The 27,300-nt window shown below is 53.2% G+C and overlaps 9 protein-coding genes across 9 annotated transcripts; 5 read left to right on the top strand and 4 right to left on the bottom strand.

The window, feature by feature from the left end:
- Positions 1-826: 826 nt before the first annotated feature.
- Positions 827-2,085, top strand: NECHADRAFT_76489 (uncharacterized protein; the record flags this gene model as incomplete). The annotated part of the gene is made up of 2 exons (XM_003046573.1): positions 827-1,021; positions 1,297-2,085. The coding sequence occupies 2 exons, from the start codon at positions 827-829 to the stop codon at positions 2,083-2,085; spliced, it is 984 nt and encodes a 327-aa protein (XP_003046619.1).
- Positions 2,086-3,946: 1,861 nt separating this feature from the next.
- On the top strand, positions 3,947-7,216 carry NECHADRAFT_33194 (uncharacterized protein; the record flags this gene model as incomplete). The annotated part of the gene is made up of 3 exons (XM_003046572.1): positions 3,947-4,477; positions 4,529-5,151; positions 5,224-7,216. Coding segments are annotated over 3 exons (3,147 nt in total), but the record flags the coding sequence as incomplete, so codon positions are not given.
- Positions 7,217-9,603: 2,387 nt separating this feature from the next.
- NECHADRAFT_103454 (uncharacterized protein) lies at positions 9,604-11,527 on the top strand (the record flags this gene model as incomplete). Its single annotated transcript, XM_003046571.1, has 5 exons — positions 9,604-9,661; positions 9,832-9,864; positions 9,928-10,089; positions 10,147-10,448; positions 10,498-11,527. The coding sequence occupies 5 exons, from the start codon at positions 9,604-9,606 to the stop codon at positions 11,011-11,013; spliced, it is 1,071 nt and encodes a 356-aa protein (XP_003046617.1). The 3' UTR covers positions 11,014-11,527.
- A 199-nt stretch (positions 11,528-11,726) lies between these two features.
- NECHADRAFT_34147 (uncharacterized protein) lies at positions 11,727-15,267 on the bottom strand (the record flags this gene model as incomplete). The annotated part of the gene is made up of 3 exons (XM_003045999.1): positions 11,727-15,014; positions 15,073-15,143; positions 15,198-15,267. 3 exons carry the CDS (start codon positions 15,265-15,267, stop codon positions 11,727-11,729), a joined length of 3,429 nt encoding a protein of 1,142 aa, XP_003046045.1.
- A 1,829-nt stretch (positions 15,268-17,096) lies between these two features.
- Positions 17,097-18,538, bottom strand: NECHADRAFT_66485 (uncharacterized protein; the record flags this gene model as incomplete). Its single annotated transcript, XM_003045998.1, has 4 exons — positions 18,406-18,538; positions 18,249-18,355; positions 17,277-18,198; positions 17,097-17,221 (listed from the first exon to the last, which is right to left on the bottom strand). Exons 1-4 carry the CDS (start codon positions 18,491-18,493, stop codon positions 17,097-17,099), a joined length of 1,242 nt encoding a protein of 413 aa, XP_003046044.1. The 5' UTR covers positions 18,494-18,538.
- Positions 18,539-18,713: 175 nt separating this feature from the next.
- Positions 18,714-21,881, bottom strand: NECHADRAFT_91068 (uncharacterized protein; the record flags this gene model as incomplete). The annotated part of the gene is made up of 3 exons (XM_003045997.1): positions 18,714-21,472; positions 21,534-21,635; positions 21,686-21,881. 3 exons carry the CDS (start codon positions 21,879-21,881, stop codon positions 18,714-18,716), a joined length of 3,057 nt encoding a protein of 1,018 aa, XP_003046043.1.
- A 79-nt stretch (positions 21,882-21,960) lies between these two features.
- NECHADRAFT_66483 (uncharacterized protein) lies at positions 21,961-23,045 on the top strand. The gene is made up of 2 exons (XM_003046570.1): positions 21,961-22,283; positions 22,334-23,045. The coding sequence occupies exons 1-2, from the start codon at positions 22,070-22,072 to the stop codon at positions 22,972-22,974; spliced, it is 855 nt and encodes a 284-aa protein (XP_003046616.1). The 5' UTR covers positions 21,961-22,069; the 3' UTR covers positions 22,975-23,045.
- NECHADRAFT_66482 (uncharacterized protein) lies at positions 23,022-24,718 on the bottom strand (the record flags this gene model as incomplete). The annotated part of the gene is made up of 1 exon (XM_003045996.1): positions 23,022-24,718. The coding sequence occupies one exon, from the start codon at positions 24,716-24,718 to the stop codon at positions 23,135-23,137; it is 1,584 nt and encodes a 527-aa protein (XP_003046042.1). The 3' UTR covers positions 23,022-23,134.
- A 427-nt stretch (positions 24,719-25,145) lies between these two features.
- NECHADRAFT_99249 (uncharacterized protein) lies at positions 25,146-27,270 on the top strand (the record flags this gene model as incomplete). Its single annotated transcript, XM_003046569.1, has 2 exons — positions 25,146-25,325; positions 25,373-27,270. 2 exons carry the CDS (start codon positions 25,146-25,148, stop codon positions 27,104-27,106), a joined length of 1,914 nt encoding a protein of 637 aa, XP_003046615.1. The 3' UTR covers positions 27,107-27,270.
- Between the last annotated feature and the right edge of the window lie 30 nt (positions 27,271-27,300).

Here is a 27,300-nt window from a genome sequence, read left to right as displayed (position 1 = left end):
TGGACCTGTTGGTAACAAACATTTCTCCCGGCTGTAGTTTCAAAATGGTGTAAATTGTAGAGTCCCTACATTGTGTCGTGCATTTATTTAAAGATGATGCGCAACTAGCATTCGGCAACTAACACAACACCAAGGGCGGTATCGGGCAACATAGGGTAGGTAGGTAGGTAGTGGAGGTACACCATCCATCACCATGTCTCCTTCAACTCCAGATAATGCGTTCATGGGCGTCTCGGTGACGGGAATCCGCTCCCTTCTACTTCTTCCTATCATCCGTCTCCCTTCTTTCGGCCATTTCGCAGCAGGCACTCCGATTTCGGCAATGTTGTGAAAAGTGGTGTGGCATCCATCACGGGAGCGCCGTAGCCGACGCAATGCAAACAATTCCTCGAGAGAGACCCTGATAACCTAGGTCTTAGCATAGGGATTAAGAACTAGCTAGAAGGCACTCAAAAACTCTAATTTTCCCAAGGGCATCTTACTAACCTATGATAACTGTTATAGTACACCTGAGGAGATACAGATGAGTATTTGCCAATGAGAGCCCTGGCAGCATCCATGTTGAATAAATGGATTGGTTGGCGTGTCAAGTATCTTGAAATACACAACATAGACACCAATAAGAGACCAAAGAGTACCCCAAGATGTCACAGCTAGAAGTTTCTCAATCATAATTTCTCCTGGCTATAAAAATCCAGCCTGAGCTTGGTAGATTATGTTACTTGGAAGTCCAGCTAATCACTGATACTGCGACCGCATGTAGCCAGCCGGATGTTGGGTTATCGTCCTCGTTGACACTGAAACAGAGCTAGGTCCGAACTTGAACATGCCGTGGAGGGATTTGGATGTTCAAGGCCATGATCAGCATACCGACAGAAACAGTGCAGCTTCCTGTGTTGTGCTATTTGGTGCGTTCCATGTGTCTCGGATGATGTTCAGCCCTAGCACCAAGGAACATGATGCAAACGCCCGAGTTTTAAAAACCGGTCTTCACATATCAGAATCTCCGAGCATGAAAACGGTGGAGTAATGCTGAACAAAGAACATGAATATGCATGATCTTGCAAATCCGGGGTTGAGACCCTGAGCGGGCTGTGAGACACTACGAGGTTGGAGAGACTAAAGCTCCATGCCAATGAGCGTCGCCCATGAGACTTCACATGGTCGTTTTAGGAAATTTTGGATGTTAGTTTGTACTTGCGGAAAAGATCAAACCCACGCTTTCATCTGAAAATGCGCCGTGTTCATGATTGTTCCTGTCTCCCTTTGAAATTCTTTGTTACTTATATCAATCAGGATTTCTACCTTCTTGCTAAGCTCATACTGGCCAATGCTCTCCATCAACTCACACGCCACAAGCTATTATTCCACAGCAGTAACAGGCTACCTATGGCCATGGACAACACTGGCATTTACGGAGGAGGAGCCTTGGGCACATTCACCTTTGGCTACGTATTTGCCTCTGCGATCGCCCTTCAGATCTTCTCCCAAGGATTCCCGCATGGCGAGATCCTTCGTTCACTCAACTGGCGCACTTGGGCTCGCACTACCAAGTCGAAGAGCAGTGGCAAGTCACCCCCAAGGATTGCCAGCCGCAGTGAACTCGTCAACATAGACTACGACGACTTCTTGGACGATGAACCCCTCGAACGTATGGTTCAGCACTTGTTTTCGCATTCCATTTGTCAACCGATTCAAAAGCTTCTCGTCGGCTACCTACGCGATCAGGCCGCAATAAAGCCCATTCGGCATTGCCACTCACTTGACTTGAGGGATTTCCCTTCGATGCTCCTCAGCAGTCTTCCTCTATTGGTTCCCCTCTGGATTTTCACTAGCTACTACTGGACTTCGCTCTTCGGGGTCATGATGTGGGAGCGCTTCGGCTCCGATGTTGTGCATGGACTACTTTCCCGGTCATTGGAATGCTTCCGATGGGGATGGGGATTTCTGGGAGGTTCATATCGGGTCATATTTCGCATCAACGGCGTTATGACAATGACGAAGGGGGCTCGGCGGGTGCCCCCATGGGCAGGCTACGACGACGGGCCTTTCGGTAGCGTTCTTTATGATGGCGTGAGCCCTTGAGCTTAGTTATGGGTAGATTTATGATGAATAAAGAATGAAATGATGTCAGAAAGTGCTTATTACGATGTGTATTCTGCCGTGATGTGATGTGTGATACTTTCCTCGCTTCCCCTTGACGACCAAGATCCTCGGTGATAGGCACAATATCCTTGAGAATATCATAAATCTGGATGTATTGAGACTGCAATATTAGTATCGCGGGGTAAAGTATGACTAAATCTCGCCAGAAATTACACATTGGCTCACAAGAGAGTAAGGGGCGTTTGTCGTGGCAACATGTTCAAAAGCTTGTGCCTGAGTTGCGGTTGGGATTTGACGAGAGTCGTCAGCAATGGCGACTCAGTTGCGACTATCTCGACCCATTCCAACGAAAGTAGAGGCGTCAATTAGCGAGTCAAGTCAGCAAAACTTAGAGAGTCCACGTGTATTCCACGATCCGCAGATGATTTTTTGACTTTAAAGACACAAAGACAGAGACGCATGGTAGGTTGCACCGGATGACAATGGCATGAATGGGTCCCGGAAACGTGCATAGAGAAAGCCACACCCGACGCCACAAAGACTCTGCCTGCAGGAGACGCATCATTACCCCTTGACCCAAGCGGCTCTGGCGAGAAAGGGTATTGGACAATCGAGGGGAGACGACATCTCCAACATTTGTCATGGACGAGACTTGGGGCCAAACTCAAGCATGAAGCTATTCAAGTGCTTCATTTTGCGAGCCAATGTCGCGGCCGGCAGTCCAACGAGGTCGATCGCCTTGACAACGATCCACCAGCGAGATCTATTGTCAATGGGTTGACGGCTAAGGTGAGCACATCGCGTGTGTATCCATCTGGAGGCTTGATGTTTTTCAGCGCCACACAAGCACAGAGACAGTTGCTCCCGTCAACGCTCCGAATTGGGACGATTCTGGGCTTCTGTGCCCAGCTACGGACGCACTGGATCTGTCCGGATCAGAGACATGGTGTTGCAAACGCATGGCCGCCTCCTGCCGGGCTGGAGATTAGGATGACAATGCAATGCGGACGGGGTCCCGATCCAACCAGCCCCGGCCTAGGCCCCGGACGCCGTGACCTCGAGACCGCAGCCCATGGAGAACTCGTCCATTGAGTGGCCCTGCGAGGCCCGGCCCTGGAGCGGATCGCCAAAGGCTGTTGGCCGCTGGAACGGCGGCAGAAATTAGCGGGTCGCTTAGGGGAGCTGTCACTGGCTGGTGGGTGGAGGTGCCCTGTCAGTGCACCCCCGGCCGCCTTAGGTTCAGTCCCAGGGCGCTCAGGGTCATGTCGACCACCTGCAGCCGCTCAGGGACGCCTTAGTCCTGCAGCCGCCCAGCCCAGGGTTCAGTGTGTCCGTCCGTGTCGGCTTCCCCTTGAACTTCTTGGAAGAAACTCGGAGTCGGGAGTCAGACAACAAGAGGATACCTACCCACAACCATTCTCCAGCCGTATCGACGTCTCGGCGACTCTCTCACCCTCTCTCTGCGTATCACGCTTCGCTTTGCCACTCTCGTCGGCGCCCATCGACCATCCTTCATCCGCTGTCCTTAAGGTTTCCCTTGGATTCCAATCGCGAAATCGCCCCAGGAGGAGCTTCAAGCTCGTCCCCCGTTTCAGCCTCTGGGACCACCCCTCGATGACCCAACCATACTTTAGGAGCCTTGTTCAGCAGGCTGGTCCTCTCTTGATCTTCAAACTCTGGGCCTGATCTTCGGCTTCGGTTCTACTCCCGTCGATACCCAGCACGCGACAGACGGCCTGGTATTCCCAAGCGTCGTTGTCCTGGCGAACCCCCGCCGCCGGCACTGGATTGTGTCTCGACGCTGCCCGTTCCAGTCCAGAGACTCAAGCTCTCCACCGTCGGCATGGATGTCGACGTCCCAAAGAGCGGACATGAGTCTCTCCCTTCAACCGCGCCTACCGAACGAACTTCCATGATGTCCCGAGACCCAGGACCTGAGACCCCCAAGATGGCTCACGATTCTATGGTTACGGTTCGCCTCTCAGAACCCGAGTCCATCGTACTAGATTCCCCCGTCACCACCCCAGAACTTGATACAAATCAATCGACGCCGACAAAGGTTCCAGCCTCTGACGAAGTCTCCGTTTGCGAAACCCCTGCGCCCAGCCTGAAGCGGGCCGACACGATCGAAGAAGTCGACGAAGAAGACGAAGAAGTCGAACAAGTCAAGACTCCGAGTACGGAAGAGGCAACAAACGCGGGAACCCCCCGTGAATCCTCACCAACCATGCCACCACCCATCCTTACAACCCGATCCTTGCGGGAGGAGCTTGCTGACGATGGTCACGTTTCGGATGATCAGGAAGAGGTGAACTGGGAGCAACTGGAGAAGACGGAAGATGAGCAGACCAAGGATGAAGAGACGGATAACGTGAGTTATTGCAGCACCTTGAACTTGAAAAGCAGAAACTGACCACCACAGTCGACGGCATTGTTGTTGGCCCGGCTTGAACAGGAGAATGCAAAGCTGGCTACGAACCCAAAGAGCGTCAAAGTCCAAGCCGTAGACCGCGCCACTGCGGAGCGCAGTGCGGTCAGCAAACCTCGCCCTCCCTCCATGGCCCAGCTTCGACAGATGGTCCAAGGACCGACGCCCCCTGCATTGCGGTACTCGATGCTCCCACCGCCTCCCATGACAGACCTCGAGTTCTACGCCGCCCTGGTCAAGGACTATCAGCAGACGGCCGCCCGGTTACCGACGCTCCTCTCAAATAAGATCCGCAAGGGCATCCCGCCGCCGCTGCGTGGGGTGGTGTGGCAGAGCATGTCCGGGGCCCGGGACGCCGCGTTGGAGGAACAGTATGATCGCTTCTGCGGTGAATCTAGTCCTTATGAGATTATCATTGGCAAGGACCTGGGCCGAAGTTTCCCAGGAGTAGACATGTTCCGCGACCCCGACGGCGATGGTCAGCGTATGCTTGGCCGCGTCCTCAAGTGCTTCAGTCTCTACGACACCAAGATTGGCTATTGCCAGGGGCTCGCCTTTCTGGTCGGCCCATTGCTGATGCACATGCCCGACAAGCAGGCCTTTTGTGTTCTGGTCCGGTAAGGAATCAGCCCCAATATCCCTCCCTTCCCTCCCGTGCCAAGCCGGCAATAACTGACAAACAATCCAAGCCTCATGGAGCGATATGACCTGAGGGCATGCTTCCTCCCTGATCTCTCTGGCCTCCACGTCCGCATCTACCAGTTCAAGGAGCTTCTGAGGCAGAGCCTGCCGGTGCTGTCGAATCACCTCGACGACCTCCAGGTGGACCCTGCCTATGTCTCTCAATGGTTTCTGAGCTTCTTCGCCGTGACCTGCCCCTTGCCGATGTTGTTCCGCATCTACGATGTTATCTTTGCCGAGGGCGCTTCAGAGACATTGATGAGAGTCGCGCTATCCCTAATGCGGAAGAACGAGGCGCGACTATTGGCTTGCACTGAGATGGAGGATGTGATGCAGCTTCTTCTGTCCCGTGGCCTTTGGGATTGCTACCACTACAACGCCGATGAGTTTGTCCAGGACTTTGTCGGTTTGACGAGCGTTGTGACAAGGGAAAACATGCAGCAGCTGGAGCAAAGCTACCGGGAATCCAAGACGGCCACCACCAACCCTGTTCGGGGATCCGAGATAACTACTGCAGCTAGCCGGTTTCTGGGTCGTATCTGGGCAACCTCCACAACCAGTCTGTCACCCAAGTCGACCAACCTGAGCCCAGGACACACGGCGCCCGCAAGGCCGCTAAGCATGCTGCGCCGCAGTGCCTCGAAGCAGAGTCTCGCATCAACACTAAACTCCATGGAGGCCAGCTCAGCAAGCGTCACCAGCTCGACGTCGACAGACGCCACCACTGTCTCGAGGGATTCTTCCAATACCGAGGATGGAGGCATTGTGCGCGAGTCGACTCCAGTTGGCACCAAGTCCATGATCGCCCATAAGAACCTTGACGAGCGTAACCTGCATGGCCAGATTGAGGACCTGTTGACGGCTCTGAGCGAGCTACAGCGCAACCATGCACTCCTGTCGAACCAGCTTCAGCGAGAGCGTGAGGAGCGACAAGAGGATCGTAAGGCGGTTCAGTCGCTTCTCAATGGCCTGAGGCGGAAGGCAAACCGTGACTCGTCGTCAACTGAGTCGAGCGGACCTCGGGTCACAGTCTCGTCGGCAGACAACAAGGAGCAAGATGCAGAAGACGAGACTGACGAGACAAAGGAGCCTAAGGAGCCCAAGACACCAGTATCTGATGAAAACGATCAGTCGAAAGAGGAGAAGGCCCAGGAAGACTCCCCTTCCACACAGGATCTGGAGAAGCTGCTTGACATGGTGGAGCGCCGGTTCCAGACTGAAGAGGAGAAGCGACGGTCCTCGATGCTCATATCGAAAGCGCAACTGCGTGAAGAGTTATCTCATGCCAAGGATCAGCTCGCTGGTGCCATGTCGCAATCGCAAGAGTACAGCCGTCAGATTCATGACCTGAACCAAGAGATGTCAACGATCAAGGAGCAACTCCGTGAGAGCCATGCCCATGTTAGAACTCTCCACCAAGACAAGCAAAGGCTAGAGAAGCAGATGCATGGCTTGAAGTCTCGAGTGTCGGCCAGCTCGGCACATGAGTCGAGTAGGGACCCAGAGGCGGACCGCAGCAGCAAGGCGAGTGGAGTTGGTCTGCGAGAATTCAAGCTTGGTCGCAGCAAATCGACACCATCGCAGTCCGAATCCGAATCCGCGCCGACAAGCAAGTTCAACAAGCGAATATCGTCTCTGCCGCGGGGCCATGAAGCTGTGCCAATGGTGACCACGACAGCACCTGGGCCATCACCAAGTGAACATGAGGCCTTGTTGGTGGAGCTCGTGCAGGCCAAGACGGCTGAGGCAGTAGCCAAGCAGGAGGCAGAGGAGGCTCGGCAGAAGCTGGAGGCTCTGCGGAAGTCTCACGGATTGGGCCGTGTCGAGTCGTCGCACGGCTCCTCGGCATCGCAATCCGGGTCCGGAGGCGTGTTCGGCCTACTTACCGGTCACGGGATGGGCCACGGAGTTGCGGCGGCAAACGAGCCCCAGGCAACCAAGCCGGCACCGACGAATTCAGGATCGCCAGCATCCGGAGGGTTCTGGGGCTGGAGGAGGTGAGCTTGATGAGTACGGCTACAGCTTGTGGGATCTAGGTCACAGCCAAACCAAGCCTCAGCCGCTTCGATGATGGGTCACGCGACATGCCTTTGATCGGTTTCCGGGGTCCGAGGATGTTTCTTTGTACATATTTGTTTGGAGGCACGAGTCCCTCTTTCTTGTTGAGCACAATGGCTGGGACGCCATGGCGGAAAACTCGGGGACTCGTGGAGTTTTGCTGGGCTGGTTCTGTTTCAGTCACACTCCACCCCTCATCATCAGTCGTTCGTTTCCTTGGTTTTCGTGGTACAGCGCCTCATGTTATCACCATTGTCGTCATCTGTCAGGGCGTTTGTCTACTTTAGCACGGGAGTTGGAGTTGAAGGCTGGTGCCGTCCTTTTTTGGCGGTGATTCTTTGTTGGAAGTTTTTTCTTAGATTCCCGCAAGATCTGCGGATAGACAAACAGTTGCACAGCATCTATAATTGAGAACCGAAAAAAGAAATGAAGAGAAGAGAAACGATTCTAGCCCCATCACTACCGTATGCGCCTCGTGGAAAACCGGAGAGGGGCTTGGGGGATCCAAGCAAGGTACGTGTTGATGACGCAGGATCGGCTCTTGGTGAAAATTAGTGGGTTGGCCAATGGGAAGACTCGAGAAGATGCAGCTTGGAAAGGGAGGTTCCGAGTGGATGGGCGTTGCCTACGTGCAGTTTTACCTATCCTGGTTTGGACTAATCATGAGGTTGTTTAGACAGTATCATACAGAGGACGAGACGCTGATTCGAATGTAGATCTATCGAGGACTATCGCGGGGGCCTAGACGAGTTGCAACCCTTGTTGCTATTGACTCTTTGCCCAGGCTGAACTGAACTCCTTATCTCTTTCAACTAAAGCTAAAGATAGTTGCCGTGTGCTACTCGCAATAACATGAGGCCTGTGCTTCGAGAAAGATCCCGGGTGTCTTGTTATTTTTTTCCGCCTAGGCTGCTCCTAGCCCCATCAGAGGAGGCCCCCCTTTTTAGCGTGATTATCACATGCATTGACAAGCTGGCTCACTTTGAAATGACCAGATCATCCATCATGTCAAGACATCATTCACCCCATTCCTGCAAGGGGGGTTTTGACTTGGGGACAGTGAGTGATCCTTGAGTAAGTGTGTCTTTTATTTTTGGGATATGTATGTCAACCTGGCCGCTGAAAAGAGCAAGCTGTCGTCTGCACCTCCCAGCGCTATCTGCCCTTGTGGGACGCACCAACTGGAATGTCGTCGTTTCAGCGCCTCGATGACGGGATTGGCCTTGGCCGGATCTGCTCGGACGTTTTGGAAAGTTGTGGTGGTGTGTGACTTGGCAGGTACATGCAGCGTGTGTGTATTCCACTAAGCACCTCGAGGTCCCTCTCGGGTCCTGCCGTTATGTTGCAATGCGTCATCCAGAGCTAATGAGAGGGAGCTCCACTGTGTGGGTGGGAGGGTTTTGTAGCAAAAAAGCAACGCCATCATGGATCCAAGCTCCATCGTCCGGAGCGCAGCGCAGCGCAGGACAGGATGGCACAAAGAAAGTAACGGAAAACGGTCTTTGATGCCCGTCCGTTGATGCCGGGCGTTGTTCAGCGTCCTGCCGTGCTGCAACGCTCCACTAAAAATCTGCTCTCAGGCCGCTGTCACAGGCTCTTGTTGTGATGTCCCTGTAATAATTTTCTCTGTCGTCGAGCGTCACTGCCGTCACTGATTTCCGTACCTGCCTTTCCAAAACTTGGTTACTTCCAATTTGTCCTGTCCCCCTCCAAGACCAAAAAATAAACCTCTGAAGCAACGTCATTCCTCCTCCATTCTTCTTCCTTCACTTCTTCCTTCTTCTCCTCCATCACCATAATAATCACCAAACCTCTTCCCCACGTCAACGACATTGCGAATAGCATTCTCCTGTTCTCAGCTGCGCTCATCAGGTACGTCTTCAGCATCCTCGTCTTCTGCTTGTTCCAGGGGGGCTCGTCTCGCTTGCTTTGCCCGTTTCTCCCACACGACACTCCCCCGACCGCCCCTTATCGGCAGACAAAAAAGCTCCAGACCAGCCAGGCCAGACCAGACCACACGCAGGCAGAGCAAGAGAGCCACAGGGAGTGCGCGCGTGCGAGCGAGACAGAGACAGCTACGTAGCTCCTCTCAACCTCCCTTGTCAAATCCTACCCTGCATCAATCAAAGCTTCCAAATTCTCGGGCCACTTTTGCTCACGCCGCCTTTCGCTTCCTGCAGAACATCTCCATCCTCTCCTGAATCACCTCCTATCCACGCAACGCGCGCCCGTCCAAAGTCTTGCTTCGCCTAGTCTAACTCGCCCCGACGGTACTGCTCAGCGAGCGCAACAGCTTCCAGACGCCCTCATCTCCTCGCCAGCTCGTCGAAATGGCTGATTCCGCCCCGGCCGTCAACGGCGGTTCTCTTCTCGAGGCCACCAAATCCAGTGAGGTGCGTCGTTGATGCGCTGTCCTCGTACGGGACATCTCGGACGCAGCTTTTTGCTAACCACGTTCCACAGTCTTTTTCTGCACTTTTTGCACCACCATAACTTGGATCGCAACAACTATTCGAGCTCCTTTCTGTAAAGCAATATGGCTGACCTTGCTACTCCAGACGCCGCCGCTGCGTACCAGTCTGTTACCAACGGTATGAGCTTCTCCTTCACCTCTCCTGATATCTGGCATGTTTTGCTAACGTAGTCTCTCACAGGCCCCGTTGCGCAGAATGTCTACGACCACACTCAGAAGGCTTCCAACGAGTTCTCCAACCTGGCTGCTGCTCGACGCACTCCCTCGACTCCCGCTGCCACTGGCCAGCCTCTCACTCACTACCACTCCTTTTTCTCTGAGCTCCTGTCTTGGAACAACCCTCGTAAGTCAAGCTCTGTCTGCTAGCCAATTTGATGTGGCTGACCAGCTTGTAAAACAGGAGCTTCCGGTATTGCCTACGCGACCACCGTCTCCCTTATTTTCGCTGCCCGATACTTGGATGTCCTCCGATGGGCTTTCAAGGTTTCGTGGATGGTCCTTGGTGTGACCATCCTCGCGGAGGTTGTTGGCAAGGTCGTACTCAACAATGGCCTGGCTACTCAGGTTCGCCCTCGTCGATACTACACCGTTCCCCGTGAGACTCTCGACCACATGATTGGAGATGCCCACGAGCTCGTCAACTTCTTTGTTATTGAGGCCCAGCGAATCATCTTTGCTGAGAATGTCTTTGCTTCTGCTGCTGTAAGTGCTTGCGCAAGAGCTACATGATGGATGCAACTGACATACCCAGGCCTTTGTCGCTGCCTTCATTTCCTACTACCTTGTCAAGCTCGTTCCCTACTGGGGCCTTGCTGTTATTGGCACCACTGTCGTTTTCTTTGTTCCTCTGATTTACACTTCCAACCAGGAGCTTATTGATGAGCAACTCCACCACGCCTCGGAGCTTATCAACTCGCAGACCGCTCAGGTCCGAGATGTTGCCTCGAAGCAGATGGAGCAGGTTTCGGCCATTGGCAAGCAGTACGCTGGCGACTACAGCGGCAAGGTCCATGACCTCCTTCGAGGCAACCATGGTTCGCGCCAGAAGATTGAGAAGCCCACCAAGGGCGCTGCTCCTGTCGTCAAGGAGCCCGAGTTCCCCTCTCCTCCCACTGAGGACCCCGTCAAGTCGGAGGCGGCTCCCCAGATCCCGACCCCTGCGGCCCTTAAGGAGGAGATCTCCGAGCCTACTGCTATCGATGCTGCAATCCCCGAGGTTCCCAGCGAGCCTGTTGTCGCCAACAAGGAGCCCATGATTGCTTCCTAAGCAACCGATACGAAGCAGTTTCGACGTGTACACGAGCTGAGAAAAGGCATAGCTGGCCTAGGCAATGAATGTGTTTTACGGCATTTCGGGGCGCATGTCTTTCCTTTAATCGAGGGCAAGGGATTGTCAGATTGGAATCGGGCGCGAATTGGTTTTTGGGAGCATCCAATCCTTGGCAAACAATGCGAGAAACGACTCTAGTTGACAGTGATGAAAGATGGCTTAAAATATGGATATGGGTTGGGCAGATGCTGGGTTTCGGAAGAAGAGCGAGGGCCTGGTAGTGGAAGGAGGCGAGGCTCTTGATTAATGTGTCGTCGATGGTTGATGTTGATGGAACGCCAGCATCTGGCTCAAGGCTTGTTTTTGTGTGTGTGCGAATGCGTGCGTCTTGTCTTTGTTTCTCGAGGATTGGTGTTTAGGATTGTATACCGTGTATTCTTGCAGAGGGCCTTGGCCTTGCGCGTAACCTTGTAGCCGAGATGCACAATTACAACTTGTATTCTTATACTGACTTTGACGTTTCTCGCAAATGATGTGGAGTTGAGTGCATACAAGAACCTTGTGATACTAGAGTAGGAAGTTGAGTTGATAGTAGAGCAAGTACTAATGCAATATATTCAAGTTTTATTCTCATAACGCCAACCCCAAGAGGTATACATCTACTTTTTCTGCCATTCCCCACGACTGTCGCCGACTGATGAGACCTATACTTACTTCCTTCGCTTGCCACCTCCTCCATCTTCGTCGCCAGCACGCTTCCGGCCATTCTTGCGCCAGAACTCCTTGGTCTCGCGCTTCTCGCGGGCCTCCTTCTTCTCCTCGTTGTCGGCCAGCTTCTTCTGGAAGGCGGCGCGGTTCTCCTCCTTCTTGGCGCGGCGCTTGGCGGCGGCGTCGTTGCGGATGGTGAGCATCTGCTGCATGAGGGCGCGGGCTTTCTTCTCCTCGGAGCCGGGGGCCATGATGACGGCACGCTTCTTCATGTAGGTGTCGCGCTTCTGCTTCTTGGTCTCGATGATTTGGGACTTGAAGGGGAGCTCAGCGGCTAGGGCTCGGGGCACGCGCAGAGGGTTGAAGTGACGGGTCTCGCGCTCGATGGATCGGTACTGGCTGTTCTTGAGCTGAGGGGTGGCGACGCCCTGGTCGCGGCGGACTTCACCCGTTAGGCGCATGGGTTGCCAGCCGATGAGGTTGGTGACGGGGTTGTAGAAGCGGTGCGGCTTGACTGGGTACCAGGCGCGCAGGAAGACGATATCGCTGAGGAGAATCTTGTCCTCAAAGGTAGCACGGAAGTGGCCCTCGGGCTTGGACAGGGCACGCTTGATCTGACCGCGGATGCCTGATACGGTCTTGATGGAGGCGCCTTCAAACTTGGCAATCTCGAGCGACGAGTTGAACATGTCCTTGATAAAGGCCGTGTTCTTGTAGATCTTGGCGGGTGTACCCGTGAGCTTGAGTTTCTTGACGATCTCGGTCGACTCGTCGACGCTGAGGATAGTACCAGTGGCTGCGATGCGGAAGCCAGCCGTGGAGCCCGAGAGGGAGTTGAAGCAGACGAAACCCGAGTTGGGGGCGATCAGGGGCCCGTAGATGGTACCGAAGCAATGCATGTGCTCGGGTGTGTACTTGAGCATGCGGTTTCGCGTCCGCGAGTCGGTGGTGCTGTAGATGGGCATGGTCTGGAAGCGTCGCCAGCCGAGCGAGAAGATCAAGGGGTCGTTTGACTTGAGGATGCGCTTGTGCCAGCGGTGTCTCTTGATGCGGACTTGTAGGAAGCCGAAGCGGTCCTCTGTCGCGGACAAACCGCCGACGACGATGGGCCGCCGGGCGTCAAACATGGAGACGAACTCTGCAGGGACGTTCTCAAGGATGATCTTGGCGTACTTGCCAGCGCGGAAACCCTCGACGGCTGTTCGCTGCCTCTCGTCGAGGTTGGAGAACTCGTCCTTGTTGATGTCGAGCTGCTTCTGGATCATGGCCTTTTGCGCCTCGTACCAATCGTCCTCGCCAAACTCTTGAATGTCTCCGCCTTCCTTACGCGCCTTGGCCTTGTCGTTGAGGAAGCCTTCTCGGTCTTCCTCCTCGAAGCGCATCTTGAGCTCTTCCTTTCGCTTGGCGTTCTTTTCTCGCTCGGCTTCAATGTCGTCGGGGGTTTCTGGCTTCTGCTCCGCCTCGTCTTGTTCTTCGGCTTCGAGATCCTCAAACACGCCGTCGCCTTCGTCGTCTGAGTCTTCTCCGCCCTCCATGTCGTCGTCGTCGTCATCATCATCGTCATCGTCTCCCGCGGCGAGGGCTGTTGATGTAAACTTGCGACGTAGGGCCTCGACATTCTTCTCCTCTGCCCACTTTGCGGCGAGGTCCTCGTAGTCGTAAAGAGGTATTGACCTGTCTTCAACAGCGTCCTCCTTTTCCTGTTTTGACTTCTTGAAGAAGTCATCATCGTCATCATCCTCGATGTTCTCCTCCTCCGACTCGTCATCGTCACCTCTCCACCGCTTCAGCGCATCCTCAGGGGTCATTGAGTCGTCGTACATGAGCCTGGCCAGATCGCCCGTGTGGTATGCGCGTCGCTTGCCGTGAAGCTTCAGGGCGTTGCCTGTTAGGTTGTCCTTCCACCGTAGTGCTGCGGCTTCTTCGTCCGAGTCGTACTCTTCGTCATCATCCACTTCCTCGGCTTCAGACATTGAGCCAAGATCTGAGTCGCTGTCGGCAAACGCAAGATCATCCTCATCAACGTTCTTATCGGCATCCTTGCGGAACATCTTGCCCAGCTTGCCTTCGTTGAACTCGACCTCGGCATCTGAGTCGTCTTCATCGTCGCCGCTGACGAAGCCCTCGTCGTCCTCATTCTCCTCATCATCTTCCTCATCACGCTCGGCGAATCGAGCCTTGCGCTGTGTTTTACGTCCTGTATCCTCCTCTTCGGGCACTGCCTCAACCTGACCACCGCCCTTGAAGAGCTGTACACCACCCTCCATCTGACCCAAGAGTTTCCGCTCAGCCTGCAGACCGACAATCATCTCCTCGCCCTCTCCTCGCTCGGCGTTTTCATCATCCTTGTCAAAGGTGAAACCCTTCTCTCGTGTGATCCAGATGGCATCGCCCTCAATCTTCAAGCCGCTACGATCCGACATGGGCGCATGCAGCTTCTTCTCCTTCTCGTCCAGCCTTCGTCGCCCAGTCTTGCCGGTAATCTTAGCAAGCGCCTGCTCCATAGCAGGAGTTGGACAGGGGTCTGGCAGAACCTCCATGTTGGAGACTGTAAAGTCACCCAAGCCAGGAACGTGTACCCGCTGTCCTTGCGACGAAAAATTTGTGCCTCGTAGATACCCAGACAAGACAATTGATCGGTCGCACTTGGGATCCTCCTCGATCTTGGTGGGATGCGTGATATCTCGGAAACTGTCGATAATGGTGTAAGGGTGCGAGTTGCGCCAGATGAGCGGACGAGGGTTCTTCATGACGGAGAGGAAACGTGACAGGTTGTGGATTTCGCGATCGGGGTATCGTCCATTCATGACACCAGAGAGATAGAAGAGATGCGCGCCCTGGTACAGCTCGGTCCACAGTCTCTTCTTGAGCCTCTTCTTGGCATCCTTGAGCGCCTGGGGCTTTCGGAACAGGTCGAGATGGGTCAGGATGCCAAACACGTTTCCAGGCATACCCGTGGCGGCGAGGATGTTGAGGAACTCCATAGTCTCCATCTCGAAGCCATAATTTCCGTCAATCATGAGAAGGACAATGTCGGCCACCTTGGCGATGTCGACCATGGCTTCAAGCTCGTTGGGGCATTCGACAAACGTCAGGCGCTGCTTCTTGGAAGTGACGACGGTAATTGGGCCCTGAGGGTCGGTTATCGTCTCCTTGGCGTATCGTCGGACAAGCGACTTGAGGAGAGTCGTCTTGCCTACGCCGGGAGGACCGACGATGGTGACGAGGCGAGGCGGGGCCTCATCGGGCAGTCGGTCGACGAGGGGAACATGGAGGCGCTTTTCCTTGATCTATTTGAAGTCGTCAGCATGTTATACTGTCAGCGTAGCTTGCGCAATGTGGTCCTACATCCTGCGATCTCGCTGCTTGTCGTTGAAGCTTGCCCGGGTTAGAGAATGCGAACGCCTTGGGATTGCGCTCTACGATCAAGTTAGCCATGCGCCTCGATCACGGATTGTGCAGTGAAAACAAACCTCCCGTGTGCGGCTTCTTCTCCTTCCTGTCCTTGGACTTGCGATGCGGCTTGTGTACTTGGTCCTCCATGGTTGCGCGTGCTTGTGCTTCACGGGCTTCCACGGTCCATCACCAGTAGCAAACCAAAAGGCCTGGTCGCTTTCAAAATTTCTATGGTCTCTTGGGAAAATTTGTCCGATAAGCAGATAAGACATTGAAATTGGCTTATCGATAGAGATGCGGGGCGTCTAGTTGATGTTGAGTTTGATTGGCTAGCAAGCGCCCCTCTCGTTTAGAGCTCGTTCAGAGCTTGTTCCATTAGCCACGACTCAGCCACATGAGGCTCAACTTCAATCTCAACTCCAAAAGTTCCCAACCGGACTCTTCCAACTTCCTGTTTAAGCATGGATCTTATCGCCTTGCAGGGCCAATTCGCCCTTCGGCGTGACGTACTCATCGTCGTTTCTCCGTGCCTTCGTCCGGTGCGAAATTACATCATGGGCCAATCCTACAGGGCGAGCGACAAGGGTTCTTGGCACCCAAGTCTTGGATGGAAACCATGAGAAGGGTATCATGACCTCCTCCTTGTTGAAGAGCTGTCAACTAGCGGATGATGTGATCTGTGAGATTTCTATTATTGGCCTTCAGTCCGAAGACTGCTTCCGAGCTGGCTTATGGCTGAGAGAGACGACAATTCTCATCATCACTCAAAAGTTCTCGAGTAATCATCCGACCTCAAGGATTTTCGAGCTAAACCCATTGTAATAACTCATCGAGACTGTATGAGTCGACAATTTTAGCATCATGAGTAACAAGCAGCTGTGACTCCCACTAAAAAACGCGCGGTCATGGTTGGCTAGAGGATCCAACGTCCCTGCATCCTATCCCCCGCATGCTCTAATGCTGCCCTCACGCACACGCACCGCTCGTCTACCTACAGTACTGAGGAGGGTCTCGTGCATATCCTGCATGTCTCGCTTACACCTCCTTGTCGTCAGCCTTGTACGTAGGCATCTGTGTATTCGTCCGCTCCGTTGTCAGTTGCTTACGATGATGTGGTTTGCCTTGTTGCCTTCGGCGTGGCCTTGATGATCAGGCTTTCGTCATGACTCACGCAATCTCTGAGAGGTGACAATGCTGCTACGCAATGCAATTCCTGCAATTGAGTTTTTCTTGTCTGTTTTGGATAGGAGTTGCAGATGTGCTAGAGTAGTGGTCGTTTACGGTCATCGGGCTTCAAGTATAAAGAGATGGGCATGAAGCATCTTGTAGACTTTACTCAATCACACACTATTCAATCCTAACTACAATCACAAACACTTACACTTTTGAACCCAATTGACTCTCAGTCAAGATCTTGTTCATCACCATCAACCAATCCATACCCAAACAACTCAGCAACATGTCGAACCCCACCACCAGCAGTAAGGATTCACGCAAGTTAAACTCGACTGTATGCTGACTCTTAACCTTAGCCAACATGAACCAGTATACCAGCTCCAAGGCCGCCGATCCTGAGACAGCTTCCATTGTCACTGTTTCCTCAACCACACCCCTGGTTAAGAAGGACAAGAAGGAAAAGGAACAAAAGCAGAAGAAGGAAACAGAAATCGACGCCCAGAAGCTACAGGAGCAGGCTTTGCGATCGCAAGTCCGTTTTACCATGTAAACGGTAATCTTGAAAAGGGCCACTTAAGGGGGGCTTGGCGTAGCCACGAAGGCGTCATGGCACTGTATTTAAAAGGGCCGTTTTAAGAAACGGCCTAGTGTTGGATATTTTTGGGGACTTTGGGTTAAAGCTCACCAGTCAATGTGACTTGGAGAGAGTGAGCGACAGTTACCATTCACATGAACAAGACTGGCATTGGCAGTCTTTAGTTAAACTTGAATCTTATTATTTTGCGAGTTCGCGACTACGCTTAGAAGCTATCGTTGAGAATATCCTCGTTCATCTTGACCATGGTAGGGCTGTACTCGGATGAATTTGGATCAACGCCGGCATCCAGGAGAATATCGCCAACAATTCTCTGGCTGGCTTCTCGTGCTGAGATACAAGTTAGCCATGGTGGGCTTGAAATAGGATACTTTGAACAACTTACCGGGTGTTTGTAAAAGCTTAGATGGGGGAAGGGCAAACTGGATCGTCTTGGGCGGACTCATGCCAGCGTAAAGATCAACATCCTCATCCTCCTCATCGCTCTCCCAGTCAATCTCATACTTCTTCTTCCCACTGGCGATAGTGCTCTCTTCAGCAAAAACATCTCGCGTCTTCCTCGCAGTCGCCGGCGTCTGCACACTGACGCCAGGCGTTCTGGGACCCTGCGTGGCTGCTGCGAGGCGCTGCCGGGCGTTGCTCTTGTAAGGCGACATGAATGCCTCACTGCGGAGGGTGGGCACCGCCATCTCGGGTGACGAGCCGGGAGAGTCGTCCTTCCACGCGGGGGTCTCCTTCTTGGGCTGGTTGCTCTTGAGAGGGGAGATGCGATAGGCGGGCTTGTGTGGTGTGGCCTGGATGCGGTAGTTCTTGTCGAGGAGGCGATGGAGCAGGGGATCCTTGCTCGCTTGCGCCGATTGCTCGACTGTATGATCGTCGTCAAACTTGTTCCGTGGCGTCATGGCCATGTCTGGTAGTCTGGCGGTGTGCTGGGCGAATAGGACGGTCGAGTCCTCGTTATCTTGCAGCACAGTCGTCTCATCCTCTTCGTCCTGCATCTCTCGCTTCATGGTTTCATACGGCGATTGCATATCCGAGAAGCGAGTCCTGGTCTTGGACGCTGGTGGTCGGGGGGTGCTACCCGAGAGCTCGGCATCATCGAGGAGAGAGTCGTCGGCGTGAAAGGTGGAATGCTCGGCGCCGGTCGTGGCCGTCATGCCATCATCATGTTGGGCGGTGTAGTCTACGGTGGTGTCCTCCCTCATGGCCGTGCTCTCTTCCACGTTGGTCGTCTCGTCATCGTTCGCAAGCTCTTCGTAGCCAGAGAGGGAAACGTTGGCCGAGGCCTCGAAGAACTGTTTCCAGAACTGGACGCTGTTAGCTTTGGGCGTCTTTCATTGAAGGTGATGGACAGTACCTTTGATGCCTCCCATACGGCGCGCGAATGCTCTCCATATTGCTCGACTAGCGGGAGGATGCTCGTGGTCACGATGCGATGCGACTTGCTAAAGTTGTGATCGATTTCTGCCCAGGTTAGCACCCAACGAGTTACATACAACGAGGGTAATTAGTACCTTGAAGAGTGAGGGTGATGGATTGTTCGAGCCTCTCAAGCTCCTCTGTCAAAGACAGATTGCGAGCTGCGTTGCTTTGTCGAGACATGGTTGTAATACTCAGCGGTTGTCCAAGTCGCTATGACGGATGTTGGGTTGCTTGTTTACTATGCTCATGATAAATTGGAGCCGCGCGTGGGGACGCGATGAGGGGCAGTCTTGGCGGGCCTGCACTGACACTTTGGCGGGGTATCTTGCATCTGGTGCATCACCAAGGCATGACAACAAAGGTCAAAGTATATTATGAATAATTTCTTTTCTCTTCAATTCTAACCTTTGGTGTAATATTCGTTCATCTCCAGTTTCATCAGAAGCTGGGCCACCATGTGATCTTCTCCAATGCCCTCCTGCTTCAGTCCCAAGTCGTCCGACACCTTGTTGCTTGTAGATCGACTCTTTTCTGTCAATGCTCGGCAGACCGTGGCAAAAATTTGAACCTTTGTCTTGAAGTTCTTGTAGAGTCGCCTAATCTCGTCTCGCGTTTCTTCAGGGCTTGTGTCCGGGCCTATCCCCATGGCTTTCATTCGAGAGAACTTGGAATACGCCAGTAGAGAGACGAATATTTCATCGAGAAGCTTCAAAACCGGCTGTTGTCTCTTTCTGAGGAAAAGAGAAAGCATAATCCGGTCTAGGACTCGCGAGTGAAATTCTCGAAGCCTATCAGGACTCTCGACTGTTTCTGGGGTGCTGCTGAGGTCTGGGTTGTTCAGATCTGACTCAATCTTGTCCAGCTTGGCTTCGAAAGCTTGCCAAGGGATAGCAATGCCCGAATCGAAAAAGAATGAAGTGATGCCTGACACGAAGTGGTGTGCCTCTCGAGCAAATCGATACGAGATGTCCTCGGGGTCGTACCAATGGGTTGTTCTGGAGTTGACGTCCCGGAAGAGCTGGTTGATTACATACAGCATCCTCAGGATTCTCAACAGAAACTTGAAGATGCGATCATATTGTGTCAAGATGACTGGCGTGATGATGCTGGACAAGGGACCTGGCGCCTTGTAGGACAAGCGGAGAAAGTCGAGTGCCTCCAGAGAATCTGGATTCATGCACTTCTCAATCTCCTCTTCCGACAGATCTCGCACGCCAAAGCTCAGGTCTCCTGGTAGTTCGGCCGAGTCCCTGGATATGCTGGTCAACCGTTCCTTGGAAAAGCCATTGTCGGATGTAAAGCTCTCGGCTAATACCCCCATCAGCGCGAGCCGCAGCTCAGAGCTCGCTGGTGGCCAAGTATCTCGACCTCCAAGACGAAGGCCCATGACACCACCCTGTCGTGCGACTCCAGCTTGTCGTTCAGCTGTCTCCAACTCAGGGTCGAACAAGGCGTGTGATAAGCGGCTGACAAACAATCCATTTCCAAACATGTGGAAATCGCGGTGCATCTTGAGGTGGCTGCGCAAGTCATGGTCGCTAAACAGAAGCCGCAGACTCTCTTGGTTGACCACATAGGATTGAGCTGAAGCAATACCACCGAAAGACAACACTGGGAGCAGTGACCAGTGAGGCGCAAAATCAGGACGTTGGGCGGGAGGCCGATAGGCCCCGGACAGCCTTTGGCGGACAACTTGGCTCAGAGAATCTTCGGCCCCATGGTCAGGCAGAGGCTGGTTGAACTGCTCAATAGACGCCAAGAGTCGCTGTTCCATTTGGTCCGCCTCGATACCATGGTATTGCAGTTCGGCCCCGGAAGCCAACGGAAGCATGTAACGCTTCAGGAGATCCTGCTCCTCATGCTGATCTGGGTCTTGATGCGTCCTGGCCTTTTGAACCGCCTCAAAGAGATTAGCCCGATACTCGTTGACCCGAGCCTCGAGCTCGTGAATGGCGTCCCAATCGTAAAGCCAGCCGACCTTAGGAGGCCGAGTCATATCGAGGATATTCGGCGTTGCCAATGGGTGTTCTGGGTGACACGTCCTAATGAACCGCAGATTCTTGCCCGTTTCAAAGATGGACTTGGCAATGTCGTATGGCATAAAGTGCGGCATCTTGCTCTCATCCAAGCGGAAATCGACATCTTCCACCTCTTGACCAAAGTCATCCATGTATTTTTCCTTGTCGACCTTGATGAATCCCTTGCTCTCACCAACGTTGGCTTTTGTTAGTGGGAGACCCTCTTCCCGCCTGGTCCCGATCCATTCCTCAAGGAACTCAATCCATGGCTGTGAGACTCGTTGCAGAACCTCACGCATGGTCCCGCGTAGTTGCTCCTCGCCGTAGTCAACCGAATATGCTTCGTGAAACACGTAAGAGAGGACGTGCTCGTCCGTGTAGCCCTTGCGAAATTTGGCTGTCAGTCTGCGAAAGGGGGCCAAGATTGCCAAAAGCCCTTTAACAGTTGACTGCAGTTCCAAGAGTGATCGGGGGTTCTGTCCAGACACCGCCACATGCTGCTGGACATCCTTGAGGACCTGATCAAGGGCACCAGCCAAAGCAACACCACATCGGTTAGTACGCTTTGAATATGTGGTTTGTACAAAGGATTGAAGTTCCAAGAACATCAAACCACATTTGTGACACTGCTTCTCTAATCCTTCGAGGACATCTCTTGAATACCCCGAAACACGCATGCTGGGCAATGCTGGCGCCAAGGACCGTCCCTTGTCTGGCCTGAGGAAGAAGACTGACTCTTGCCCAAGTGCCAGAGCAAGTAGCGAGGTGAAGTAGGCCTTGGCATCGATAATAGGTATGTCGGAGTTCTTGAGTTCCAGAGGGTCCATCGACCAAGTCAGGAGGGCATCGTAGACACCAGCACCAGCTTCCGTTACCATATGTGGTTGACCAACTGTCGATCTACCAGCGATGAAGCCGTCCCAAGTCTTGTGCTCGGCAACCTTTGTTTTCGGCTCGTCGATGTCCATCCATAAATCGTCCGTCGGCTCCGCATTATGGATGGTCTCTTTGGGGGTCGGGACATCGTTGGAGGAGGTGGTGACTTCGGGCTCAGCCTCTTCAGGCTCAGGCCGTAGGGACGGTAGCTGGAAGAAGCCGTTCTTCTCGACGGCTATGGATGATAATCGCACTAAATCAGAGTCTAGATCTTCTGAATAGTTTATTAGCATAGTTTAAGTCAGAGATAACAAGAGGGGCACGACTTTTGAGACTGGGTGAGAAGAAGGGATTCGGTCCGCCGAGATCGTCGTTTAGTTGCGCGTGCCATTTTGACGTCTTCCATAAGTCAGGAATATCGAAAACAGCTGATAGATCATCAGGTTCAGCCATGACTGCTATGTTGGTTCGAGCAAACAATCCGGCATCGTCCAAGACGTAGGCCGTGTGGAGTGCATGGTTGGGTTGAGCTGTTGCGCATGAGGTCCATTGGTTCGGGCTGTCAATTTACGCGAATTAGCGGCCCCGCGACGCGTTCCAGCGCTTTTCGCGCTAAGCATGCACTGGAGCTGAGCTGAGCTCCTTCCAGAACATGGCGCTAGCGAATCGCGCATCATTCACACCACACTTTGTGGAGGGCAGCTCATGATCAAACAGAGCTTGAATCCTTCACCTCAATTGTCTGGGTTTCCTGCAGCATCTCTAGAATCACCGCCGAAAATCGAGACATTCGGGAGCCCTTTCACCGAATTCTTTGACCCGGATACATTCTATCCCCTCTACTCGTCACAGCTTAATCACAATGGCGCCTAGAAAGCGTGCCCGCGCCAGCACCCAGACTGCGGCGACGCCAACGCCTGCGCGCGACGACGATGCCATGGACGTCGATACTCCCCAGGCCGGCGATCAGGAGGAAGCCGCCGAACAAAAGGAGCCCGACAACAATTTCAACGACCACTGGACGGATGATCAAGTCGCCTCTTTATTCAAGGGTGTCATTCGTTGGAAGCCAGCTGGTTAGTTTCCATCTCCATCCTTTTTGACATCCTCTAACAGCTGTCTGTAGGGATGCACAGGCATTTTCGAATGATAGCAATCTCAGAGCACTTGCGGAACCACGGCTTCGACCCCGACCTATACCCACACACGCGCATCCCCTACATCTGGCAGAAGCTTCGGACATACTACAACCTCGAAGTCATTGACGAGCGGGAGAACTTTGATGAGGACGAAACGGAGGATCGCTATGTCGAATTTTCGCTCCCCAGAGCACAATTCTTTGACGCCATGATGCAGCGCGCAGTTGCCGACCCCAGCGAAGCGCCAACATCACCTGCGCAACTCGATCTCTCACCAGCACCGTCATCCCCGGCCAAGAAGCGAAAGCGAGGTGACACCAAGACTAGAGGTACTTCGGTGGAGGACACTGAAGAGGGAACGGACGCACCATCGCCAGCACCAAAGACAAAGCGAGGATCAAGACAGAAGAAGAAGGGCGCGACACAGACTAAGGCTGAGAAGCAAGAAAAGGCCGAGACCACAGAGGAAGAGGAAGCAGAGGAAGGCAGCTCGAGCTCGTCGAGTGAGGAGGAAGAAGGGAGCGCTGATGAGGGTGGAACACCTGTCTCGAAAGCGACGAGAGGTGCCAAAAAAGGACAAAAGTCTGCGCCCGCAAAGACGAGGGCGCGAGCACGGAGAAGACGTTGAAGTTCAGGTCGAGGTGGTTCTGCATCTTGGCGGCGGGATGTTATGGTTTAGATACCCTTAAGCAATGGAATTATGAATATGTAATGATTACTTTAGATGGTTCGTCTAGTTGTATGGACATGGCCCAGTAAATGCTTGTACATGTCTGGTCTTTCGACGTCTATTTGCTCTCCCACTCGCTGCGGTATCTCGTCTGGGTCCTCCAATCCCGTCCTATGGGAAAGATGCTCTCCACATCGAGCGTCGTCCGCTGCGCCGAGCCCGGCTGGTACATCTTGGGCATCTCGATCGGCGGCTTCTTCTGTAGGAGATCCCACATCTCGGCCTCGGCCTGCCGGCTGACGTGCTGGTCGCCCTCCTCGGCGTACTGCTCCTGTCGCCTCTCTGTCGCGATGCGGTTCTTGAGGGACTCCTTTTTGCGGTACGTCTCTGGAAAGTCGGCGGCGGAGAACTGTAGGATCTCCATGGCTTCTCGGTTGATGGCGGCTTCTTCCTCGCGAGATGCGACCATTGCTGTCTCGAAATCCGAGTCGTCTATTACCTCCTCATTAGAGAGATCCGAAAGATCTTCGACCATGCTTGGCTCAAGTGCCCTTTTGGCCTTGTCTTCGCGTCCAGGCAAGTCACTCTCAATTTGATCGTAGCTAAGAGCTTCCTGATCTGCCTCTTCGTCCCGGCTTGGTGGTTCGTTGTATACCTCAAGACGAAGTCTCCGAGCACACTTGTTCCAGAACCTCAGAGAGTTTCGTTTCAGGCCTAGCGAAACAACTGCAGTTTCGACATCCTCTACCCTGATGATGTCGCGGGTTGAAGGCATGACTTCCTTCTTGGCTCGGATCCTGGACATGCTGAGAAAGATGGTTGTTTGGACGAGTCTTCTGGTTATGGAGACTGCCAAAGAGTGAAAGTCCTCGAATGTCGTCGCCCACATTGAAGGAGGGTTGTTGTCGATAAAGTTCCAATTCTCACTAGGAATGGAGGAGTTCATAAAGATGCGCTCAGAAAGCCCCAACCAGGTGGGAAGATGGAAAAGTGTCGAGAAGGGCAGGTTTTGACCTTCACGATTCTCGCCATTATCAAGTTGGCGGGCAATTTTGGGGGTAATGTCCCAGCATTCTCCCCATTTGCTCTCTTCCCGTTGCTCTTCTTTGCGCTCCTGGCGGACAGATATGGCGTCGGCTGCTTCTTCTAGAGCATGGCAGCACTGCTGGCTGAGCTCGATCGCTGCAGGATGCTCAGGGAATTCAATAGCTGAACGTCTGACTTCTCGTTGTCTCAGAAGCTGTGCCCTCTGGAGCACGTGAAGGTAATGATTCACCTCGACTTCGCTCTTTGTGCCTATGCGTGAGGCAATTCCAGGTAGATCCCCTTGTCCTAGGCGTGCGAGAGCCTCAAAGAAGAGTTTCTTTTCCAGAGTGGACCACAGTGTGAGGCCAATTTGGCTCGCATCGAGGACGCCCTCTTCATCGACGACACAAACCCGCTGCGCCGCATCCTTAATGTCGATGTTGAGAAGGTTCAGATAGTCGGTGTTAAGAACTCCTTTATGCCGCTTGAAAACACGAGGTGCCGGGTCTTCCTCTGCTGGGCGTTTGAGTGATGACTGTTGATCGTCCTCGGCTGTGTCGATTTCGTCACCGCTGTATATGCTACCAGAGGCATCGCTCTCTCCTTGGCCGTCTCCTTGGCCGTATACTCCAAGTAACCCTTGTGCGACTTGGGCTCTCAGCTCAGCGTCGCCCATGTCAGGTCCCTCCTCAGCGAGGGGATCATAGTCGGTTCCCGGCTCCATGCTCCCTCGTTCCTTGTGTGTCGAAGATTGTGAAAAGGCGAAAACATGATAGCAACGGCGGGACTAGGGCGAGTTCCGACCTGGGAGTGAATTCAAGGCCAGTGAAGAATGGAAAAAGATTGAAGCTTGTAAAAAGTGAAGAAGCTGGGCTTCAACCCATGCTTCACGGCGTTCAAAGTAAAACTGAAAAGGTGAGTGTGCTCAAGGATCATTGGCCAGAAGATTTGATCCTGATTACTAATCTTGCGCCAGCATCAACCTCTGCATCACCAATTTTCATCAATCACATTGCATCAGGCTCAACGTTTTCGCGCTGTGTTTCTCATCATGTACAATGCTACAATTTGTTTCAAAATGTCTCTTCCGTCCACGTACCAGGATGGGTGCATCCGCGGCCACCCCCTTGGCTTTGAAGGCATTCGCATCGACTGTGGCTCATAAGAAGCCAAAGCTGAAACTTCGAGATTATCAAGAGGAATGCATCTCATCGGTTCTGGATTCCTTGGAACAGGGTCATAAGAGAGTGGGAATATCCCTGGCTACTGGTAGTGGCAAGACGGTATGTTGAACTCACAGCGTGAAAGTCCTTGAACTCACAAGTGCCAGGTCATCTTTACACAGCTCATCGACAAGGTCCCGTCAATATCCAAGGAGGCCACGCAAACCTTGATCTTGGCACATCGTCGAGAGCTCGTTGAGCAAGCTGCTCATCACTGCCAACGAGCATATCCTAACAAGACTATCGAGATTGAGATGGGCAATGTGCACGCCACGGGAACAGCCGACATCACTGTTGCCAGCGTACGGAGCATAACATCACAGGACCGACTGAGAAAGTTCAATCCCTCCCGGTTCAAGCTGGTGCTTGTCGATGAAGCCCATCATATTGTTGCGCCAGGTTATCTAAAAACACTGGGCCACTTTGGGCTTGAGGAGAAGCGGGACAACTCTCCAAACCTGGTTGGTGTGTCTGCTACCTTTTCAAGATTTGATGGAGTTAGAATTGGTGCAGCCATTGACGAGATTGTCTACCATAAGGACTATGTGGACATGATCTCAAAGAAATGGCTCTCGGATGTCATCTTTACGACCGTTGAATCACACGCCAACCTATCAAAAGTGAAGAAGGGCGCCTTTGGCGACTATCAGCCTGGTGAGCTCTCCAAGGCCGTCAATACGGACGAAATCAACGACATCACTGTGCGCAGCTGGATGGCGAAAGCTCCTGGGAGAAAGTCGACATTGGTCTTCTGTGTCGATGTGGCTCATGTCGTCGAGTTGACTGAGCGATTCCGAAAACATGGGTTTGATGCGAGATATGTCACAGGAGACACCCCCAAGGTTGAGAGGGGCGAAACTCTTGATGCTTTCAGGAACAGCGAGTTTCCTGTGCTAGTCAACTGTGGCGTCTTCACCGAGGGCACTGATATTCCGAATATTGACTGCATCATCTTGGGCCGACCAACCAGGTCACGCAATCTTCTTGTTCAGATGATTGGCAGAGGAATGCGGTTGCATCCTGGAAAGAAGAATTGCCATGTCATCGATCTCGTGTCAAGTCTGGACACTGGAATCGTGACAACTCCTACGCTGTTTGGTCTTGATCCAAACGTGTTGGTTGAGAGAGCAACAGTGAAAGATCTAGCAAAGATCAAGGAGTCTCAAGATGTAGAGCACGTGGACTCTCAGATGTCTCTCTCCTACCAAACATCTGGCGGCCCAGGCTCCCCCGACTCAGTCACGTTCACCGACTACTCGTCCGTGTTGGACCTCATCGCTGACACATCAGGCGAGAAGCACATTCGTGCCATCAGCAAATACGCCTGGGTTCAGGCGGGAGAGGAAAAGTTTGTGCTGTCATCCCCAAACGGCTCCTACATCAGGATCGAAAAGATCAGTGAGCGAATCAAGGCATCTGAGCCCATCTTTCGAGCCGTCGAAGTGCGCGCACTTCCTCCTGGTATGGCAAAGTCACCTTATGCGATGCCAAGAGAGATCCTCACCGCCGCAACATTCACCGACGCTGTGCACGGGGCGGACAGCTTCGCTGCAAAAGCATTCCCTCATAAATTTATTCACCGCTATCAGGCATGGCGTTCACTACCTCCCACAAAGGGGCAGGTCGACTTTCTCAACAAGCTCCGCGGCAAGGCCAAGCCCCTGACTGTCGACGACCTGACAAAGGGGAAAGCGGCCGACATGATCACCAAGCTCAAGCACGGCGCCCGGGGTCAGTTTGCAAGGATTGAAGCGGGACAGAAGAAGCAAGCCCGGCAAAGAGTGGCGGCAGAGACCAAGAGGCTCCGCGAGCATGTCAGTGTCGGACCTGTGGCCGTCTGACGGGGTCATGAGCCGGAAGGAGCTGTTATTCGTCAGCTATGTAACAAGACATGTACAACATTATAGAAAAGGGCGTTTGGCTGGATAATCTTTTGGTGCTTGTGCATCAGGAGGTTTTCAGAGATTGTCCTCTGGAAGCCGGTATAGAATCTCGGGACTTGATGAAGGGTTTGGCATGTATCACCTCCTTGTAT

The sequence above is a fragment of the Fusarium vanettenii genome (assembly GCF_000151355.1).
Source record: "Fusarium vanettenii 77-13-4 chromosome 2 genomic scaffold NECHAsca_18_chr2_1_0, whole genome shotgun sequence".
NCBI classification, from domain to species: Eukaryota; Fungi; Ascomycota; class Sordariomycetes; order Hypocreales; family Nectriaceae; genus Fusarium; species Fusarium vanettenii.
This window is presented reverse-complemented; position numbering and strand designations above follow the sequence as displayed.

Excerpts from the sequence above, each read along its gene's own strand:
- NECHADRAFT_66483 (XM_003046570.1), top strand. The coding sequence starts at position 22,070 with ATGGCGCCTAGAAAGCGTGCCCGCGCCAGCACCCAGACTGCGGCGACG. Across the intron at positions 22,284-22,333 it reads CATTCGTTGGAAGCCAGCTG|GGATGCACAGGCATTTTCGA; the intron begins GTTAGTTTCCAT and ends AGCTGTCTGTAG.